Source organism: Nyctibius grandis, chromosome 20 (assembly GCF_013368605.1).
Source record: "Nyctibius grandis isolate bNycGra1 chromosome 20, bNycGra1.pri, whole genome shotgun sequence".
Taxonomy (NCBI): domain Eukaryota; kingdom Metazoa; phylum Chordata; class Aves; order Nyctibiiformes; family Nyctibiidae; genus Nyctibius; species Nyctibius grandis.
Genome location: NC_090677.1, coordinates 1797564 through 1819486, shown reverse-complemented (window position 1 = coordinate 1819486; position 21923 = coordinate 1797564). Strand labels below are relative to the sequence as shown.

Genomic DNA, 21923 nt, shown 5'->3' with positions numbered 1-21923 from the left:
AAGAATGCCCATGGGTTTCCTTAGGCCAGGAAGGTGGATGTGTTGCCTAATCAGTGTTGGCTTCTGCTGTATAAAAATCTTCTGGAATAGAAAACATAATTTTTATTTTCTTTTAAACTGCTAATACAATGATTTTGATGATATACTTGGCTTGTTCTCTGTATGTGGAACACACTCATCTTGTTAACCCTGTCTCATCATCGGTTCAAGAATCATTTGAGATTCTCTACTGTGGGATGACGATCAGCTGTGATAGTTTCCAGAGGAAAATGACCCAGGTCAGGTATGATTAGTCTGTCAAAACCACTTTCTCTAATCAGAGAAAGAAGGTTAGAAAAAGAGCACTGACCTCAGTCAATCTGTACAAGCTCATAATCATTTACACGTAAGTGCTGCCTTGCGCTTAACTCTCTACTCAGACTTATTTTCAGAGATGATCAAGAAAGTATTTATTTTATGAAGCATGTCATCTTTCTACAAAAATGTGGATTTCTGGTATAGCAGCGTAAGTGCTCTCATGTAGTTGCCACTTGGCTTTTATTATCCTGAGGGTAATAAGGGATTAAGATTTTTTTTAATTTTTTTGCTGAGTGCACTTGTGTGCAAATGTACAGATAACCCCAGTTAGTACATGCTTGTTGTCCCATTTTGTGGGAAATTATTTTAAATTTACTCCTGAAAAAAAAAACCAAACATATTAGTTAATAGTTTAGATGGTGTGTGCTGTTTGATACACTCTTTAAAAAAGGTAAATTAGGCTCTGCTTGAAAATAACCACAAATAGCAGGAAAAAAAATTCATTACAAGTGATATTCAATTTTTTTTTCCCTCAATTTTTGCTGACCCCCTTGCCCCGGGTGGCTAGAGCAAGACATTTCCCTCCTTCCCCTGTTGCCTTTAAGAGAAGGGAGCAAAACTGTGGAAACAAATTTGTGTGCTACTGAGTTGCACTGGTTTCATCAGGGAGCCTGGTGGTGGTGGGTAATCCATCTTTGCCTTCCAGCTGTACGTGTTCACTGCAGCTTGTCAAGGCTGCTTGTGCGTTTTTTCAGAAAGTTGGAGGGGATCATGACAGAGGAGCTTGTCCCCTTTAGAGGAGTGACCTCCCTCCACTCCCAGAGGACCCAGAGCGGAGCACGAAATCTCTGCTCCCTGACTTCTTGGGCAGGGGCTACGGCAGTACCATTGGGGTGTGGAAAACAGAATTGGTTTGGGAAGTTTTTACTTCAGTTGTCTGCTCTGAGTACTTGTGAGATTGTTTGAGGCCTTGGTTGAGCAGAGTATTTTCTCAGTTAAGTTTAAATGTCTGTAGATTCTGTCCTTTCAGCTTGAGAATTTCTTATCTGATTTTTTCCTTCTGCTTTTATAGGTATTTTATTGTGCTCCCTGAGAGACACAATAGCTGAATGCGAAATCTGTCATGTCAAACAGTTAAATGTGTGGTAAATAATAATGATCACTAGAAAGACTGATTAATATTAAAACTATTAAAGTACTTAATTCCATCTTTTTTATGTTGTTATAATTTTGCTGTGCTGTTTTCCACTTTTCTATTAGTACTTTCTTCCTGTGATTCAGATATTTCATAGAATCGTAGAACCGTTTTGGTTGGAAAGGACCTTTAAGATCATCGAATTTAAACTAGTTACACATTGATGGTTGGAGTAGGCAGCAGTAATGCGATAATATTTCACACAAGTCATTTAAATCCACTCTGTTTCTTTAGACATCTCTCATGTCTATATCCAGCGTAAACTATGCAGGGCACAGAGAATATTGAGCAAGAGAAGGGACAGAGGATGGCAAAAACCATTATCCATGTAAACCTTTGCATAAATTTGCCTGAAGGTCAAAGATTTCCTTGGCCCATGAAGACATTTTGTGTATGTTGCCTTTACAGAAAAACTCCTGAACTGGCCTTAAGGAGTGTGTGCTGTTCTTACTCTGCTTTAACGTTATGAAACCAAAATAACCTATTTTAATTTATCTGTGTATCTTAATTTCTACCTAATCTCCTGTGGCAGAGGTGTGACCCGTGTTTGAGGGCTCTCTTATAAGAACAGTTAAATGACTCCATGATTGAAAATGGGAAGTAAGGTATGCAGTGGATTAGTGCATTGCCTGTTCACCTTGTCTGAGCTGAAGCAATTCTGCCCAAGAGCACCAGTGCAGGTTATTTTGGAGGTCCTGCCCCATGTCTTGGTTACGCAGAGCACTGAACTTCATGCATTGTGGCATAAACAGCCATCGTGCTGGAGGTCAGAAATGGAAGCAAAAAGATAGAACATGGTAAAACTGCAGGTGGTAAAGTTTCTATCCCTTATCTCTTGCTCACAGTAGAATTGTCACGGTACTTCCAGTTGTACACGGGGACAAATTTTATTTAAAGCCATCAAATAAATACCTCCTCTGGGACTGTTTTGCTGTTACCTCAAATGCAGCTTCTCAGTGCTGGATCACTTTGTCTCCTTTAAACAGTTTCTTTTCATTCCCTGCGCATACACATCTGTGACTCCAGCCATCCTTGCATACAGACACATACTAAATTATGTACTAGAGACACGTTTGGGTATTTGCAGCTTGGCAAAATCAGGGTTTACAGCTCTTAAACTCGCATCTTGCTATAAAGCCACAGACCAATTTAGAGGAAATCTTTGTAAAAGTCATCTCCAAACCACACTTAATGTTTTATTTATGTGGTTGTTTGCAACCCTTTGCCTCCAGTCCATCAGCATATTAATTTCCATCTACCAAGTAAACATTATTAGCAGAAACAGAGAACAAAACTGGGTTATGTTTGCATTTCTCAGTAAACGTACCTATGTACTCAAGTAAAAATAATGGATAGAGACTTAACGAAATGTCTGAAGAAGAAGGGGGAGGAGAACCTCTCTAGCAGGTCGAGAGAGGTTCTCCTCCCCCTCTACTCTGCCCTGGTGAGGCCGCATCTGGAATATTGTGTCCAGTTCTGGGCCCCTCAGTTCAAGAAGGACAGGGAACTGCTAGAGAGAGTCCAGCGCAGAGCCATGAAGATGATTAAGGGGGTGGAACATCTCCCTTCTGAGGAGGGTCAGAGGCTGAAGGAGCTGGGTCTCTTTAGCTTGGAGAAGAGGAGACTGAGGGGTGACCTCATTAATGTTTATAAATATGTAAAGGGCAAGTGTCATGAGGATGGAGCCAGGCTCTTCTCAGTGACATCCCTTGACAGGACAAGGGGCAATGGGTGCAAGCTGGAACACAGGAGGTTCCACATAAATATGAGGAAAAACTTCTTTACGGTGAGGGTGACCGAACACTGGCACAGGCTGCCCAGAGAGGTTGTGGAGTCTCCTTCTCTGGAGACATTCAAAACCCGCCTGGACGCGTTCCTGTGTGATATGGTCTAGGCAATCCTGCTCCGGCAGGGGGATTGGACTAGATGATCTTTCGAGGTCCCTTCCAATCCCTGACATTCTGTGATTCTGTGATATTGAAAATGTATTTTGACCTACTCTGTTAGGCTTACATTTTGTTGGCTCAGGTTCAGGAATATCTCCATCACAATCTTGTTCGCCCCTGAGATGTAGAAACTCATTACTGCTTTTCCTAGTGCAACCAATGCCTGAGTTGTACTGCTGAGCCCTCGAAGGATGAGGAGGGTTGCCATCAAAGTCCTGGCAGCCCAGCATTTTTCACTGGTGTGGTGCTCTGGAGAGCGACTGTACTGTTTCCTTGACACTGTTACACAACATAAATGTGTAGTCAGTGCGGCTCCGGAGCCTTGCACTCGCTTGACTGGAACACTCGTTTCAAGGGCAGACATTGGGAGGGCAACCGGCGTGACTCGCGGTCTCTGCAGGATTTGCTTTAGGTCAGTACGAGTCAGACCAACTGTGCTGAACATTTAATTTGTTGAAAAATGTTCGGGCTGCTGGAAAGGCTGGTAAACACTTTATCTGTTAAGGGCAAGGTCACTAGAAGTCTCGCGGAAAGGTTGCGGGTCCACTGTTGAAGCCCAGTTCCCTCCAAGTATAAAGTGTAACAGAGAACGTGTCTTTGTAAGCTGTGATGCCATCATTGTAAGTCTCCTTCTCCTTCCAAGAAAACCACTTCTTGCTGCAGCAGAATATGCGCCTGTGTTGCGAAACTTTCAATACGTTAAATGTTAAAATTGATAGTGCTGGATGCAAGAAGTTTCTTAGGAAAGTAAAATAAATCTTGTTTTATAATTCTTTCTGTCTATTTTACACCGTGTTTCTCAAATCTTAACCATGAAGCTCTATCGGTCTGGGACAGCTGGAGACGGAATTTATAGAATCATATATTCTGGCAGCTCTTAAACTTTAATTCTATTTAATTCTGGGTTTGATTCTTGTTTTTGTCCCCAAAACGTTATTCAAATCACTTATCTTTTCAAGCATTCAGTATTAATTAACCTTATTAATCTATGTTATTATGTAGTCAATTAATTTTCTTTTTCATGTTGTCACAGTAAAAACTGGCCTTGTTCCAAATCCTGTCAGTAAATACTTAGGAGCTTGTAGTTTGCATAAAGCCTTTATTTACCTTTTTGTGTGTGTTACTTTTGAAGTTCAGTAGAGAAGGTTATTACAGCACTTTTCATAACTGTGTCAGCTTGATAGTTACTCTTTGCAAGGTTAATGAACGCATCCAGTTGTGTATAGAAACCATAAAACGAGTGATTAAAGAAATAAGCATCTGTGACAAAGAAATTCCAATAAAATCAGTTTAGATGAAGTTAAATACTTCTGCGTTGGAAATTTGCTTTGCAGCACTGTGCTGTCACAGAATCACAGAATCACAGAATGTTGGGGATTGGAAGGGACCTCGAAAGATCATCCAGTCCAATCCCCCTGCCGGGGCAGGATTGCCTAGACCATATCACACAGGAACGCGTCCAGGCGGGTTTTGAATGTCTCCAGAGAAGGAGACTCCACACCCTCTCTGGGCAGCCTGTGCCAGTGTTCAGTCACCCTTACAGTAAAGAAGTTTTTCCTCAAATTTAAGTGGAACCTCCTGTGCTCCAGCTTGCACCCATACTTGCTGTGTGTGAAAGAAGCAGAACAATGATCACTTCAGGAGAAAAGTAACTTAAAAAATACGCTTTTCAGCTGCTGAATACCGTGTGTGACCTATTCCATGTTAAAAACAGTTGCTCCTCCATAAAGTAGCTCAGTCCCTAACAGCAGTAATAGGTACTCCTAACAAAGTAGGTAAACCCCACTTTTGTTAATACATCTTAATCACTTATCTTTTAGAGTTTCAGTTAATTTATTCTGTTTAAGCTATTGTGGGCTTAGTTTTTGGTTTTGAGCAAGTTTTTTACTTTTTACGTGAAATTTCATATTTCACTGAGCCGATGTGCATCACGAGTCGAGATTATCCTATAAAGCAGCTAGATGCCTGAGTTTTTCACATCCTCCCCTTGGTGTTTAATGTTGTATGCAAATGTGATTAACTTGGATATTACAGCTTTGGGTTTTATTCTTCGTCTCCCTTGTTCTAGTGGCGAGGTTTGGTTTCTGCTCTTCCAGTTCTTTAGCTATCCTTGGGCAAAGGTGGTTTGAAAGTTGTAGGTATCAGCAAAATAACCCCTATGGGAAGAAAAAATTCACCTTAAGAAGTCCAGAGGTGCTGCTGTAGTTTGGTGGTCCTTTGGTGAGTGAACCCTACATGTAGCAGAATGCCATGCTCCTTTTTGCTTTCTGAGTACGGTGATAATTAAGATGCAGTTTTAATCGTAGTGATACAAGTCAAGTGATAGGCACTGTGAGCAGTTTGCTATGTGATTATGTGTTGTGTGTAGAATAACTTGTGTTATTTTATATATGTGTAAAGGAAGAGGAGAGGTGAAAGGGCTTCGCTAGGACACGGGCTGTCAGCTGGTGTGACTGAGGCGTGGATGCGTGTTTCTGACTGTCTTATGGCAGGGGTTGGATTTGAAATCTCATATTGCAAGTTTTTTGCTTTATGGCATGGCAGTCAGAGTCATTGGTACTTGACACTTGGCTAAAAGCAAACAAATATGATTATTGAGCTGTACTTTCTGTGTGTGTCAATGTTTGATTTAGCATGGTATGCTACAGAAGGGGGATAAACCCTGTTGCCTTTCCCAGGGGCAATATAAGACCCCCCTCATTTCATTGTGTTCACTATAATTTGAGTCTAAATTATTAAGCCTTAGGTTTTTCTCATGCTCAGAATCAAAAATGTACAATTAAATCGAGGAAACGCTACATGTAAGAGTAATCACAGTCCCGGTAGACAGATGGTATAGAGGCAGTGAAGTGCAGAAGTAGGGATCGCCCCCACAAGCATGGCCTTTCAGGTGGGTGGTCTCATGTTGCCGTGTGAAATGGGCCTTGCACGGCTGTGATGTGCCTGGTGGTGTTTCCTGCGTGTGTATCCTCATGGGAACAGCTGCCATTTCCCTTCCGCTCGGCTTCCTTTACGGTACGTGCACGTGTGAGTAACACAAACGTTCTTCTCCAGTTCCACGAACGAGGGCTTGTAACGCAAGACCTGGATATCAGAATTTCTGGCGGTAACAAGGCTGTTGCTTTGAAGAGTGCACAGAGGGATAGGAGCTTTCAGTAATTAAATACAATCCTCTTGTTACATTTGCAACACAATAAGTATCTTCCTCCCCCTTTTTAGGAAGTGTTACAAATTCCAGTCCACAGAGAGTAAACTTGCTCTTAATTAGTTTTCTTAATTCGTATCTTAAAATAATTTGCTTGCAATCTTAGGGAAGCGTTTTTTCTCCACTTCATGATGTTTTTACACCTATTATCCTTCATTTAAATTGTATCCTTGTTGTACAGTAATTAGAAATTACTGCCTGTGTTCCAGGTGTTCACATTTCCCCTCTACTTCCTCTACCCCTACCGAGTTGCCTTACAAAAAACTATTAAAATACAACACTGAACGTGCGTGCTGACATTGTGGTTTTGAATTGCAGCTCACCGCTGTAGATGCGGACGAGGGACCCAATGGACAGATAGTATATGAAATTTTGGCTGGGGATCAGGGAGACTTCATCGTCAATGACCGAACAGGCCTTATCACCATTGCTCCAGGAGTTGTACTGTCAGTGGGGCGATCCTACGCTCTCACTGTCAAAGCATCTGATAGTGCTCCTCCAGCGCAGAGAAGGTAATTCATCTTCTAATGAAACTCATTTTTTAATCAGTGCTTAGCAGCGTGTGAGAAGTGTGGCACACCCTCGTGTCTGTAACTCCGCAGTGGAAGACAATTCAGTGTGTTCTGTTTGGTGTCAGGATCACATTTTGGAAAAGTGTCATATTAGAAGTCTTTTACTTTTTGTTCCTTATTTATGTTTTCCTTACAGTAAACGGTTTTCATTGTTTCGTTTGCTTGTAATGGTGTATTATTTAAAGGTTCACATGTCGTGCTGTCATTGTGCATGCCCATTTGTTAAGAGAAATTTAAGTGGAGAGATGTAAGGAAGAAAGCAAGTGAGAAGGGAGATGCTTTTTTCTTCAGCATGCAGCTTGCTGTGATGCAGAAAGGATCAGAAATAGTCTGGTTGCTGAGCTGGAGCCCTTCTCTCAGGTCATCCAGCTCTTGGCATGCTGTGGACATACCTGACTTGGCAGAAGGCCAGCCCTATCCTGGGCTGCATCCCCAGCAGCGTGGCCAGCAGGTCGAGCGAGGTGGTCCTCCCCCTCTACTCCACTCTCGTGAGACCCCCCCTGCAGTGCTGTGTCCAGCTCTTGGGGCCCCCAACAGAAGAAGGACATGGAGCTGTTGGAGCGAGTCCAGAGGAGGCCATGGAGATGATCAGAGGGCTGGGGCACCTCTGCTATGGAGACAGGCTGAGAGAGCTGGGGCTGTTCAGCCTGGAGAAGAGAAGTCTCTGGGGAGACCTTCTAGCACCTTCCAGTACCTGAAGGGGCTACAGGAAAGCTGGAGAGGGACTTTTTACAAGGGCATGGAGTGACAGGACGAGGGGGAACAGTTTTAAACTGACAGAGGGGAGACTGAGATGAGAAATGAGAAAGAAATTCTTTGCTGTGAGGGTGGTGAGACCCTGGCCCAGGTTGCCCAGAGAAGCTGTGGCTGCCCCCTCCCTGGCAGTGTTCAAGGCCAGGTTGGATGGGGCTTGGAGCAACCTTGTCCACTGGAAGGTGTCCCTGCCCATGGCGGGGGCGTTGGAACTAGATGATCTTTAAGGTCCCTTCCAACCCAAACCATTCTATGATTTTATGACAAGCTGCCAACGGTGAGCAGCGCCCCGACTAAGACGTAAATTCTCACTGGCAGAATTATTTCCATTTTCCACCAGCTGATAAAGAAGAGCAGCCAGCAAATTCAGTATGGATAGAATGGGATGCTCTCATCTTCAAAAAAAATAGAGGTATCAAGTCCCATTACCTGCTTCTTTTGAGTTTGTGTTCCGCATATGGCAATTGTGCACAAATGTAGTTTCATGAAGGTGTGTGAGAGGGTGTGTAAAAGTGGCTCTCATGTTCTGGGCCTTGTATTGAAAATGTGACAACCTCATTGTCCAAAGAGGATGACAGAGAGAAACAGCAGTTTCCAGCATTTAAATCTCCCACAACCTTTTCTCTTTTCCTTAAATGAAGAATGTAAGAAAGAAAGATAACACAGAAGTGGAATTTCACTCATTGGCTTTTCTTCAGGACCTGCTGCTTCTATCATGTCTCCAAGAAAACAGCTCATACTGTTGTGCACATGTTTTATAATTACGTTTTCCAGTCAGTGAAGTATTCAGATTGTTAGATTGTTCGTAAAACTAATATCTTCTGGTTGAATTTTCTTGTCATTTCCCTCTTAGTTGCTTTCTTGATAAGCTCTCTCTTAGGCTAGCTGATAGTAGGCTGTTAGTAATGCTGAGGAGAAGATTGGGGACTATTATGCACTTACTGTTGTGTAGTACTAGCGTAGTATTAAAGTGGAGGACAAAAATCAATAATGCTGCTTCAGAATCCAGCGATGTGGCCCCAGCAACAGTAGCCCCCACAATACAGCTTTGATTGCTATCAGCTGCTTTTATGTTTGAGAAATCTTTCTATTGTCTAAAAATATGTACTTCTGATGATGTGTGTTGGGAGCATGTGCTTCCTCCTCTGACAAGGTCTTTATTGCAATAATCTTCAGAAGTGGAAACGCTCTCCTTTCTTCTCGGTTCTGCTTGTCTCCCCTTTTATGGAATTACAGCCTGTAATTTGCTTCGTAGCTTTTAATGTGTGTTCAAAAAACCGCTCCATCTAGGCAGTGTTCCTGTAGCTGGGGTGGGTGGCCAGCCCCGGGGCCAGCCTGGCTTTGAGCTGAGGTGTATTTGGAGCACAGATCTGGTTTTTCTGTGTCTGTGAAGGTTAAAAAATCAGGGGGGAGGGTAACTGGAGCTTCAGCGAGGTGCTGTGGAGAAAGAACATGGACAACTCTTACTGTCTGGTAAGGGACATATGGATATAAAGATTTCACTGCCTTCCTGATGTTCTTTCCGTAAGGCTGGAAAACCAGAAATGAACTGGTGGTGCTTGAAGCAGCCTCCTGTCATTTTACACATAGAAAAGCCAGGGAGAGCTCATGTGAGCTACAGCTCTGAGGTCTTTAAAACTGTCCTTTTGCATCTCCTTAGTTCTTCCTCCTGGTGGTGAGGTGGTTAGGATATTGCGGTTGGGGTTGCATGAACTTCTTGCTCCTTCTAATGCAAAGCTGTCAGTTGTGTTAGGTGGTTCACGTTGCCTTGCTGGAGGCAGTAACCGCTATTTGGGACTTCTAGGAATGGGGTAGGTCTAGCCAGCCATTACGTATCTGTGCAGGCAGGAAGGTGTGTGCCCTGTAAGATAAACAAATAAAGGATTTTGATGTCACTTCACATATTAAGCATTTTTTTTCCCCAAATCTGGATTCTGCTGCAGGACATGCCAGGCTAATTGTAGTCATGTGTAAACTCGCTGGGTTTCAGTTATCCCCTTCCTTATGCACAAAGCAAGACCAAACTACTAAATGTGGCTCAGGAACTGTAGCTTTGTAGCCTTTGTGAGCACAAATTTAAAAGGAAATGCATTCTGTGTAGCTTTTTGGCATAGTATGACACATTAAATACTTGACAGTTGACTGTGCACAAAACAAGAGATTTTTTTTTGAGTATTATTAAAATTTCTATCTATAGCAAGCATCATTAATGTAAATTATTGAGGTATATGTAAGTACGCTTAAGTACTTAAGTTTATACCAAGTATTAAAGTTTAAAGATGAAGTTTAGCTTTTTATAACCGAAGTTTTAGTTAAGCATATCGTGATTAGCAGTTTATATTATTGAAAAAAAAGGAGAACATTTGTAAAATCGAACAATTTCATTTCAGACCTAAGCCTTTTCACCATTGACCTCAGATTCCTGTACAGGAATCTGTGTCGCTCAGTGGTAACAGCTATCTGCCAGATGAAGTCCAGTCTAAAAACTATCTGATACATGAGATTATTATTCCACGTGGTGGAAAAGTACGGTTTCTCTTCGACTTGCACATGCAGAGATTGTTTGGCCAAAGATATATTGGTCCACATGCATATGAAGCTGTCATTATATGTCATATAATGTGCAGTGTATTCACCTGTCCCTGTGGCGTTAGAACACCAGCTACAGTTGTTGGAAGGCTCAGCTCTGACTCCTTTCCTTTCCCATGGCAAAGTAGGTTTGTCAGCCACTTAAGTGGGCACACACAGAACGAATGGGTTAAAATTGCAAAGTGCTCATCAACAATGGACGGAAAATGGAAAAAAGTAGTCTTTTAATATTGTAGTGCTTTTAGTTCGCAGACTACCAGTGCTTTACTTCTGTGATCTGATCTTAAAGATTTGAAGAAAATTTGCTTACTGTTGTGGTAAAGAGAAACAATTTTTTTTTAGAGCTTGATAGACAATAAATCAGCTTGTGTATTATTAAGATGTAGCAGGATCAGGAAAAAAATGATACAGAACAATATATTTTTATTAAATATTCAGCAGTGGAAGAAAAATGCACACTAAACTTCATATTTGGATGTGTATATCATACCCAGACGGCAAGAAAATATGCAGCCCCAGTGCCTAAGTGATATTTTGTCTGCTGATTCACCATGTCTGTTGTTGAGCATGCGGTGACGGTGAGTTTTTTTTCACTCCAATGATGTAAGTGCAGAACATCGATTCAGAAAGGTCAGTGGGATATGAGGGAGTATTTTAAGAGACAAGAAGACAGGAAACTGACTGTAGTTTATAAGGAGGTAATCTACACTGAATGATCGACTTCAGTTGTAATTGTCCATCTTCCCCTGATTACGCTGCTTTTGTTTATATCTGTTGAGTCAGTGATCTGTAAATTCAGCTGCTTAAATGCTCAAGGATATGATAGATGGTAAGGCTCTATCATTCACTGATGCATTTCAGTGCAAGTTATGAACTTGTTTAAAAGGTGATGAAATCAAATAAGGACCTGCCTATTATGTTCAAAGCAGGAAGATCCTCATCTCCTGTATTTGTAGATGGAAGTGAATCTGGCACTTGCTCCAGAGAGACATGGCTGTGGGTAGGCAGTGTTCACAGCATCGCTGTCTGTCGGAAGCTCAGGATTGCCCTGGACTAGCTGGTAGCCAGGGTTTTGGGGCACTGATGGGTATTTGTAGCCTGTCGTGACATGGCGAGCGGTGGGCGGTTTAACGTTGAAGGCTCATTAGAGTCAACTTGTATACAGGCTGAGAGAGTTGGGGCTGTTCAGCCTGGGGAAGAGAAGGCTCCAGGGAGACCTTCTAGCACTTTCCAGTACCTGAAGGGCCTACAGGAAAGCTGGAGAGGGACTTTTTACAAGGGCATGCAGTGATAGGATGAGGGGGAATGATTTTAAACTGAAAGAGGGAAGATCGAGATGAGAAATGAGAAAGAAATTCTTTGCTGTGAGGGTGGTGAGACCCTGGCCCAGGTTGCGCAGAGAAGCTGTGGCTGCCCCCTCCCTGGCAGTGTTCAAGGCCATGTTGGATGGGGCTTGGAGCAACCTGGTCTAGTGGAAGGTGTCCCTGCTTGTAGCAGGGGAGTTGGAACTAGATGATCTTTAAAGTCCTTTCCAACCCAATCCATCCTATAACTCTATGATATTGTTAATAACTAGGTGGTGGGTTGACCTTGGCCAGGTGTTAGATACCCACCCAGCCATTCTCTCACTCCCAAATAAGATGAGAAGTCTTGTGGGTTGAGATAAAGACATGGAGATGACTTATCAGATATCATCACAGGCAGAACAGGCTTGACTTGGGGAAAATTAATTTAACTTATTGCCAATTAAAATGGGTTTAGATGGTGAGAAATAAAGACAAAAACTTGAACACAGCTTTCACCAACTCCCCCTTTTTCCCAGGCTCAACCCCACTCCTTTACTCCTGACTCCCCTGCCTCTGAGCAGCGCAGGGGATGGGGAATGGGGGTTATGGTCAGCCCATAACAGCCCCTCTCTCCTGCTCCTTCCTCCCCACACCTTTCCCTGCCCCACCACGGTCTCCCCACAGGCCGCAGGGGAGTCTCTGCTCCAGTGCTTGGAGCTCCTCCTCCTCCCGCCTTTCCCCTCACGGAGCCGTTCCCGCCTTTCCCCTCACAGAGCCGTTCCCGCCTTTCCCCTCACAGAGCCGTTCCTCCCCTTTCCCCTCACAGAGCCGTTCCTCCCCTCTCCCCTCACAGAGCCGTCCCTCCCCTTTCCCCTCACAGAGCCGTTCCTCTCCTCTCCCCCCACAGAGCCGTTCCTCTCCTTTCCCACCTTTTCCCCTCAGCCCCGGTTCCCCGAGGCACCACCAGCGGCGCTGAGGGGCTGGGCTGTGCCTGCCTGGAACCGGCAGTTCCCGGCCTCTCCTCACAGAGAGCCCTCAGCCTCAGCTGCTGCCTCTGGGCACGGGCACCCTGTTCAATACAGCTGAGAAGCGTCTGTCTCCTGTTTGAACCAGGCAGCGGCGAAGCAGCTCTCGGTGCGTGCTCCGACCTGACCAAAGCGTGTGGCTGAGCTGCGAAAGGTGGGACTTGCCGTTCTGGACAGGGGCATCCATAGCTTGTCATCTGTGTGACACAGCCCCTAAAACGTAGCCGTCTGTCACGGTGTTGCAGCGATGGTCTGCCCGGCTCCAGTCAGTGACGCGGAGTTATAAAACCTGCTGGCAAAGGGTGGTGGGAAGCATCTGTAACACAGCGGTGACAGTGCTTGGTCAGAACTGTGTACAGCTAATTAAAAATATCGATCAGTGACGTGTCATTTTGGTATTTAATGAACTCTATCAGGTAACACAGAAGCTGTTTCAGCTGTAAGGTGTCTGGTAATTTCTGGTAGGAGTCTGTAAAAATGCTGCGAGTTTGCTAGCCCTGCAAGAAGCAGCTCATTGTGTGTTCATGTTTTTCTTTTCTCTCCCCTGCCACCCCCTCACTGCCCCCCCCCCCCCCCAAAAAAAAAAAAAAAAAAACCACAAACAAATTTGGGACAAATCCCTTTGTCCTGAAGCAGTTTCTTTCCTGCAGCCCTAAAGCCTGAGATTTTACCAGCTTTGTCAAAGGGCTTATGCAGAGGAAATCTGCGCCTGCAGCATAACACTTGCTCTCCTCAGGATTTTGTTCTGGGGCAGGGGTACAGTTTTAACATACAGGAGAGAAGGCAGATGGGATAACTGAGCAAAGGTGCAAGAGAAAGGTTCCTTTAAGCCAGATTTTAAATCTCTCTCTCAACTTCAGGGAGACTTTTGGCTCCCTTTCTCAATTCAGAGCAGCTGAATAGCAAGTGTGTCTCCAGCATGGTCTTAGCAGGGTCTGCAGTGAGTGTCAAGTGTTCCCAGAAGAGCCGTCAACTTGCAACTGGGAATGCTGTTTGTGGTACGTTCAGGTTAGGGGTCCAGCGCAGTTGAAGGGTTCGCCAGATTTCCTCTGCAGATTTTGTAGTCTCCTGTATTGCCGTAGCTCACTAGTCTGAAGCGGGCTTGGGTTTATTTGTGTGAACCACAGTATTGATGCAGCCTTTTAGAGCTGTGTACATCAGTGTTCTCCCAGCATTATCCTCTCCATCAACATTTTCTGTTCCCTCTCTTCCAAAGAAAGGCAGCAAACCGGCAGCAGGGGTGCGCCGGTGTGGGTGTTGTGCATGGCAGGAGCAGTTCCCATCTCAGAATTTGTCATGCTCTTGTAGGGGACACAGTATCACCAGGGGATTATGAGTTGGTTTTGTACGTGGAGTGTGCCCTGATACCTTACTGCTTTGTTTTTCAAAGAACGCTTGGGCTACTTTTAAAGAAATTATTCAGCTTTTCTTCTGTTAATGTGGCAGCCTGCTTTATTTTTGATGCAGAATGAAAAATATGTCCCGAAGCTGTTAAAGGAGCAAAGGGAGGTTGTTAGAGCTAGAGAACACAGTGTGTAAAATCGACATTGTTGCTTGCCTTGTGTTTGTTGATTTATTGATTTTGACTGGCTTTGCCTTTTTTTTTTTGCCTTGCATTGCAGGAGCTCTATTACTACTGTTTACATTGAGGTCCTTCCACCCAACAACCAGAGCCCTCCCCGCTTTCCCCAGCTCATGTACAGCCTGGAAGTCAGCGAGGCCATGAGAATTGGAGCCGTTTTGTTAAACCTGCAGGTACAGATGCTTCCCTGTAAGCCTTGACCACCTTCCTTCTGTTTGTGCCCATGCCATGCAGAACCCAGTCCTTGCATACAGGGGGAAAGGACAGTTTATAGGGATTGAAAATTATTTAATTGTAAAAAATAGCCCCTTTTACATGGACCATATAGGAAAAGTGCTTGCTTGGATATTTCTGTAACTTCTTTTTGTGCTAAAAGGTACTGTAGGCTGCATATGGGACTGAAGTATATGAGAAAAAAATGACATGAACGGCTCAAAACTTGAAAAGCCTGTGATTTCTTATGTTAAAATCTCTATGTATATGTTTGCCAGGAAATCAGAGTAGCTTAGGACCTTCCACAATTAAGTCACATGGAATTTCAGCAAGACTTTTGGCACTCAGCCTTCTTTACCCTGTTGTTTTTGAAAAGTTATCTGAAGATATTTACTCCCCTTGGTGTACATAACAGCTGCTGTTAGCAGGCTAACAAAAAGCAGAGGTCCCTGTACTAACTCACCACCCAACATAGCTCTGCAAGGGGAAGCAGTGAAAGCACGAGTCCAGTATTGCTTATAAATAATGCTGCACTGACGTAGTTTGCAGACCCAGGTTGCTTCTCGGGGTGCTGCTGCATGGTTAATAGATCAGCTTTTTCCTGGCTTATTTACTGTTCCCTAAGCTTGTGCTGCATTGCCTTCTGTCCATGTCTTGAAAGCCAGCTGTGCAATATAGGTAGGTAAATCACCACCCCTTTGATGTTTTTGGGGGGATCAGGAACTTAATATTATTATGAAGTAATTATGGCCTCAAGTCTGAAGCAATGAACTCAGTACATGCTCTCCTGAGTGTGGTTCCTGTAAATGTTACAGCGTTGTTCAGACCATACAAAGCCCTTCAAAGGAAGCAGACTGGAGATACCTGAGCTAAACAGAAGCCACAGAGCAATAACCTTATCTGCTTTAAGTCGGTGTAGCTCTGTTGTAAAGTCTGTTGAACTGAGTGGAATTAGGTCAGTTTGTATCAGCTGAAGTGTGTGGCTCTGTGTGTTTTGCACATTCAGTAAATGCACGGGGAAAAAAAAAAAATCCAAACCAAAGTGTGTGAAATAAAGGAACTCTAATGGAGTCACTGATGCAGGTGAATGGGTGAGTTTCTATTAAAATCGTTTGCTGATGGAAGATTAAGATTGTTACGGATGGTTGGGCTGATGCTGAGGGAGGATGACTCATTTAGCTCAGTGCTGAAAATTAACTTGTGGCATTAAAGATGCCTGCAGTGAGTTCAGAATTGAAGAGCCGTGCTGTTCAGGAGCCTTCCCCTCACTGGTGGGGAGACGCTTGGTTTTGGAAACCCCAAAGAGTAACGGGAGCCAGGAACATGCTGAGAAAGAGAAACGTTTGTGTTTACTTGACAGGTGCTGGAATACACGGCTGAAGGCCTGGGGCATCTTTGGAGGCAGAAAAAGTATTAGCAGGTTTTAGTATTTAAGGATTTTTACGCAATTTAAATGTGGTTAGAAAGTGAACCTCATTGTTGGAATAGTCTGCCTGCTTTAATATTTCACTAAACCCCAAGCATTTAACCTAGATTCTGTTTTCCTTTTCAAATGATCCTTGGTGTAAGGTATGCTGGGGAGGTGCCAAATGGCCATGCCAGCTGCTCTCCTGCTACCTAGCCAGGATGCTGGTGAGCGTTTTGGTGATAGAGCAGTGGATGTTCTCTTGCTACACGCCCAGGATCCCCAGAAATGACGGGTTACTGTGTGGAAGAGTGAAATGCATCAGTTAGTTTTAAGAGCTTTGGAAACACATAGAAAATGTTGTCTTCTGCTTATTGTTACTGCAGTATAGATTTACCTTATATTCCCAAAATGCTATGCATGACTTGAATTCAGCTACACAATTTCTGTTTGTGAAAAATACTTGTTAAATCACAAATCTGTTTGGCTTCATCGCTTGGGGATTAGTCCAAGACACTCTGTCTTGTAGGGCTGGTGGTCCTGGACCTGAAATGCAGATTCATATTCTTTATAGTGCAAGGTCAACTGCCTCATTCTGCATTAATACGCCCATCTGTATTAAAGGACTTTTAGTGTGTGGAGTATATTTCTGTCTTCATCTTTTTTTATTCCCTGGGTAAAATCAGCCAGGACATTTTAAACATTCATAAACTGAGTATTTAAGCTTATGAAATCTTGTGCTGTCTTTTCCAGGCAAGCAGAAAGTTACTAAGTAGTCATCTTGCATTTTTTTTTGTGAAATTTTAACAATAGCTTAAGGTATTGCCTCTGTTCCATAGATAATATGGAATATTACCAGACCTCAAATATTTAACAAGTGGTTTTATGTGTAAATCTTCACACTGACTTTTTCTTTCATGAGTAGTCTTACTGATATGTTAAGTGTTTTGGACTTAAGATCTGTTTTGGTTATGCTTTTATGATCTTAATAATATTTTGGTAGTGTTGCATACGGCATGAGGATTACAAAAACTGGGAGAGAGTGAGCACGTGATTTGAAATATTCCCAAGTTAGCATATCTGAAGATCTGCAGAACTTTAGTGGCAATAACAATGCGAATGCAGCTGTTCTCAATTTGCCTGTTAGACTTTAAAATACATGTTCTAAAAATAAAATTTACTTTCTCCTTTCCCATTAAAATTTTTCATGCAGGTGATGGAAGGTTATATTTTTTCTTATACTGTTATTTATTTTATAATGTACCCAGTTGATTGTGACTGGTGTTTTAATTAACAACATTTGAGATTAAGTAATGCAATATTAAGTGATCTCCACAGTATTAATTTGTAAATAAACCTCAGAGTTTATTGCATGCCTGGGAGGCGTTTATTGCTGCATGTTCTGCCAGCCATTATTAATTAAAATATGCAAATAGTGTAATTTTTCTGGGAGTCTGCAAAACAAATAGGACCGTTATCATGGTCCAGTTATGTGCTGAACAAGAAAGCAACATGAAATCATGGTGTACAATTTATGAAGTCACTGTATACAACTGATCTGAGAAACAGTACGTATAGGTTGCTCTTTCCTCGTGTGCAAGTCTGCAGTGGTTTTCTTATGTACATAATAACTTTCTGTTCTTTGGTTTTAAAGAAAAAGGAAGTTTTTAAAAACAATTATAAACTTCCCTCCCCTGTTTTTTTTAAGTATGTTGATTGAAAGGTACATTTTCTTTGGACATAAGGAGAAAATGAAATGAACTAGAACCAGTCTTTTATTTTGTGTCTTTTTGAAAGTCTCCTGGCTTGCTATGAATGAATGTAGACCATAAAAAACCCTCTGAGATACCCTTAAATGTGAAGTGAGGACAGGCTCCCCTGCAGGTGAGGTAAAAAGAATACAAAGGACCACTAAAGATGGAAGCAACAATGTGATTCTGGTGATCTAGGATTTTATAAACAAATTTTCTATTCTGATTCACTAATGCTATTAATGAAAATATTGATTGGTATTGGAACAAATATCCACACCTTTGCAGAATTTAGTCAATAGTAAATGCTGTCCACTGCTGTCTGGCCTTAATTTTTACGATCGTTTTTAGTCTTGCTTAATCCCATCTTCTGTTTGGAGACCGCGTTGTCTACGCTTGTTTGTGAAGATGTCACATAAGGCAGTGTGAGAAGCCTTGCTATGGCTGAGATGCATCATTACACCCACAGCTTTTCCCCTATTTACAAGACCTGTTGTAAAAAAAAGGGTTAGATTGCTTCGGCATACTTTGTTCTTGAGAAATGTAGCTTTGTGTTATCCGTCTCCCTATTGTCATCGCAGGTACTTACAAATAATTTGATTATTTCTGGTTTTCTGGGAATTGAGCTCTACCTGTCTGGTCTGTGATTTCCTGGCTCATTCCTCTGTGAAAGATGTACCTTGCGTTTGCCCTTCAGCACGTTTGTCCTCTCTGAGTTCTCAAAGAAAACTGCTAATGGCTTTGAGATTGCTTCAGCCCATGTTTTTATACACCAGGATGAATTTCATCAGGCTTTAATTTCAGCAGATGATTTAAAGATGCTTCATTTAGGTACATATTCTCTGCCTTGTTCTTTCCCTATTCTCATCTGAGATTTTACCCCTTTGTTGCCACAGTTAATTTTGTGAGCTGCTTGATTGCAGCTGAAACACAAGTGTTTGCTCTTTGACCTTCTCAGCAGCATCCTTTCTGTGGCAAGGTACCACGCTCCCCAAGTTTCCTCTAATTTAAACATTTCTTTGTTATCCTTTGTATTCTTTTCTGTTTCTGTTACAGTTTTGCCTCGACTTTTTCTGCCTTTGTCCCCAGGTAGTTGTACTTGCTTTTTCTTTGCACTGGTCCCCTTCGTCTGATTTAGCCACCATTTTCTGTGTGCTTCCTTTGGGTAAGGCAAGTTGGTCTCTTACTGGGTTCCCTGTTCTGCCTGCACACTGGAACAGTTTGTGCTTCTGTTCTTCCTGTTGTGGGAGGAGGGTGTTGGGTTTTTCTTTTTTTGTCTTAAGAACTGCTTTTTAGATGGTCAGCCCAAAGATACACAGTTCTTGACTGTGGTCTACAGGAAATGCTTATGGAAAACAGATAAGAAAAGGGATGGTTGTTGAAAGATGAGACACACAAAAATCTCTCTCCTTACCTTCATTTTAATTTTGACCTGTCTCCTATTAAATCCTATCTGCCCTTCTTTAAATTGGTGGTTGGCCTTCTTGCAATGCTCATAGCAGTGTTTTTTTGTTGTTTTTCCTGCGGTAACATGCTTAATCACTTTAGATTTTGAATGCTAAATAGTTGTAACTGCGAGACAGTTTGGTATTTTCTCGGAAAAGTACCTGAGAGGCTTTTTGGGGAAAAGGTGTGTGTCCACTTGACAAAAAAAGTAACTATTACATGGCCATTTTTGGAAAAAGGTTAGCCAAAGGTTAACTTAAAAAGTAGTTTTCTCCTCTTCTGAAAAGCTGTTTTGTCATCTAGTAGGTGGAATGAATATACTTGTGTTGGTGCTGTTAATAGTCCTTCTTGAAGGTCTCCTCCTGATCTTCATCCCCCCCCAAAGCAAATTATGGTGGAGGGTGAGTGCTGCAATGTCTACACTGCTCAATGGGGGATCAGCAAAAGGATTGGGATGCTTGTAAAGGGACAGAAGAATCTGGATAGGACGTGAAATAAAGAATAAAAACAAAGCAAGCAAGTCATTCATTCTGATCAGTCTGTAGCTGCATGAAAATAAAAGTAATTGAATAAAGCCTGAATTTCATATTTGCGATACTGTGTGCTTATGTGTAGCAGTAATTCAAAAGTGTGTGTTCAGGATATTGATGTTTCTCTGTAGGATGAGAATTCTGATGTGCCTACAGCTTTATTTTAGGTAGCCCATCTGTAATTACCTGTATTGGCCTTAGAGAGGTTAACGTCATTCCTGTAGATGACTTCAGTAGAACTTCAGGGATTAATTTTCCAGTTTATACATTGAAGGAAAGAAAGAAAAGAAAGCTTTGTAATTGACTTCCTTTTATCCTCTTTTTTCCTAAAGGCTTTTGATAGAGAGGGTGACCCTATAAGATACCTCATTCAGAATGGAGATCCGCAACAAGTTTTTAATCTCTCTCAAAGGTAAGTGAAAAACCCTTGGAAAACAGACTTGTAACTTTTGGGTCAAGTGAATATGTGGGCTGGGAGCAGAAGAAAAGACTTGTGATCAGACATAGTGAGCTGTTCCTTAGATTGGCTCTTAGATGTTAACGAGAGCTCTGTAAATTATATTGCACTGTGGAATTTTTCACAGGGGACTGTTTATTTATTTTAAATACTTTAGTAGGTGAAACTCACTGAGGTGGAAACATTCTATTTAAAAGAGTGACCAGGAATTAATTAAAAACTTTATACTTGTCAGCTCTTGAGTAATGACAGGGACGATTTTTGCTTTAGTTTCCTGCCTTCGAGCATTTTAGTCTGTAGTGGAAAGTCTTTTGAGCATTGTTTTAAAATCTCTTTTCCTTAAATTGAATACCAACTTAAATCGAGTTAGAAAGAGAGGGCATGTTATGAAATTAAAAGCACCACGTAGGTCTGTGCCTGTCCCACCACTCCCTTCTTCAGTTTACCCAAGCAGCTATTGTTTATACTCCAAAGTGTAAAGGTGGTGAGCTGACTTCCTATGGTAGATGATGGGACAGAAGTAACCTGGGGCTTATTTGTTCATGGTGTGGGTATAATTACAAAAAATTGTTCTAATGTGGTGAGAGGGAGAGATTGTACTGAAACAGGTCTGTATATTCTGAGTAAGCTCTAGGTTACTCGCTGTGATAAATCTCCCATATACGGAGAATCAAATCACTTATGAAACAATGGGAAAAAAGCCTTGAAGATCCCAAGAGATGCTGATGCTGTAATCCACCAAGATTGATGGGCCCTCTACTAATAAAGACTTGTCAGGCAAGGAAAGGGATGGCTTAGAGAGGAGACTGTTTCATTGAGGTGGCAAGAGCAGGAAATGATGTTGGGCTGCAAGTCAGGGAAGGTGTGCTTTGTTTGTCAGCTCAGAGGGAAGTTGGAGCTCCAGCATAGTGCAGATTTTTAGGGTTTTCTGCACGAGCAATGCTAGCAATCCTTCCCTTAACGTAGAGAAACGTGGTCTGACCTTTAGAACTTGAATAATGAGGAGTGTGCCTGGCGACATGAGAGATGCTCCAAAGGCGGGTTACTCAGGGAGTAGTTGTTTTGTATATTTTGTGCTAATCACAGAGCTGTTCACATCGCACCGCAAAAATCCTGAGCGTTCTCCATACCAGAGAGACTTAAAAAATGTGTGCAAATTCAGGCCAACTCCTGGCCTGCCAAACCCGTGGCGTGAAGGCGTTCTCGAAGTTGGATCCTATGCAGCTCCTGTGTTGTCCAGCTTTGGATGTAAGCACCGTGGTGATACCCAGAAGCCAAGCTGTTAAAGGTGGCGTGTGGATTCAGTCTGAAAACAAGTAAGAAATCTCTGGTGTGCTCTCTGAAGGCTGCAGGCACCGCACACCCCTGTGTGACCACGGGCAGGATTGCACCAGTTGCAGGTATCACCTCCCAGGGCCTGTCAGAGGTGGCTGGGAGTCCTCCTCCATCCCACCCAGCCTCCGGGGGCCCATTGTGGGCAACCTGACACCCTTCCAGCCTCACATCCACCCCAGGCGTGTCTGAGCATCCCGGCACGTTGAGGGTTTCGGCACAAACTCAGGCGTGCATTTGTCTTTTTGATGTGTTGCCTCTTGGTAAAAAGGAGAGCTCTTTGAAGTGTTGTCTCCTTCCTGCTCTCCTTGCATCTGTTTTCTTGGAAATTGTCGGTGC

At 42.7% G+C, this 21923-nt stretch overlaps 1 protein-coding gene across 4 annotated transcripts in view; it reads left to right on the top strand.

The window, feature by feature from the left end:
* PCDH15 (protocadherin related 15) overlaps window positions 1-21923 on the top strand; it is a 358337-nt gene that overhangs the window by 170854 nt on the left and 165560 nt on the right. For all 4 annotated transcript variants that reach the window (XM_068416522.1, XM_068416519.1, XM_068416520.1 and 1 more), the window contains 3 exons: window positions 6962-7155; window positions 14491-14623; window positions 20128-20207. In XM_068416522.1, the coding sequence (XP_068272623.1) occupies window positions 6962-7155; window positions 14491-14623; window positions 20128-20207 (407 nt within the window). The remainder of the gene's footprint in view (window positions 1-6961; window positions 7156-14490; window positions 14624-20127; window positions 20208-21923) is intronic.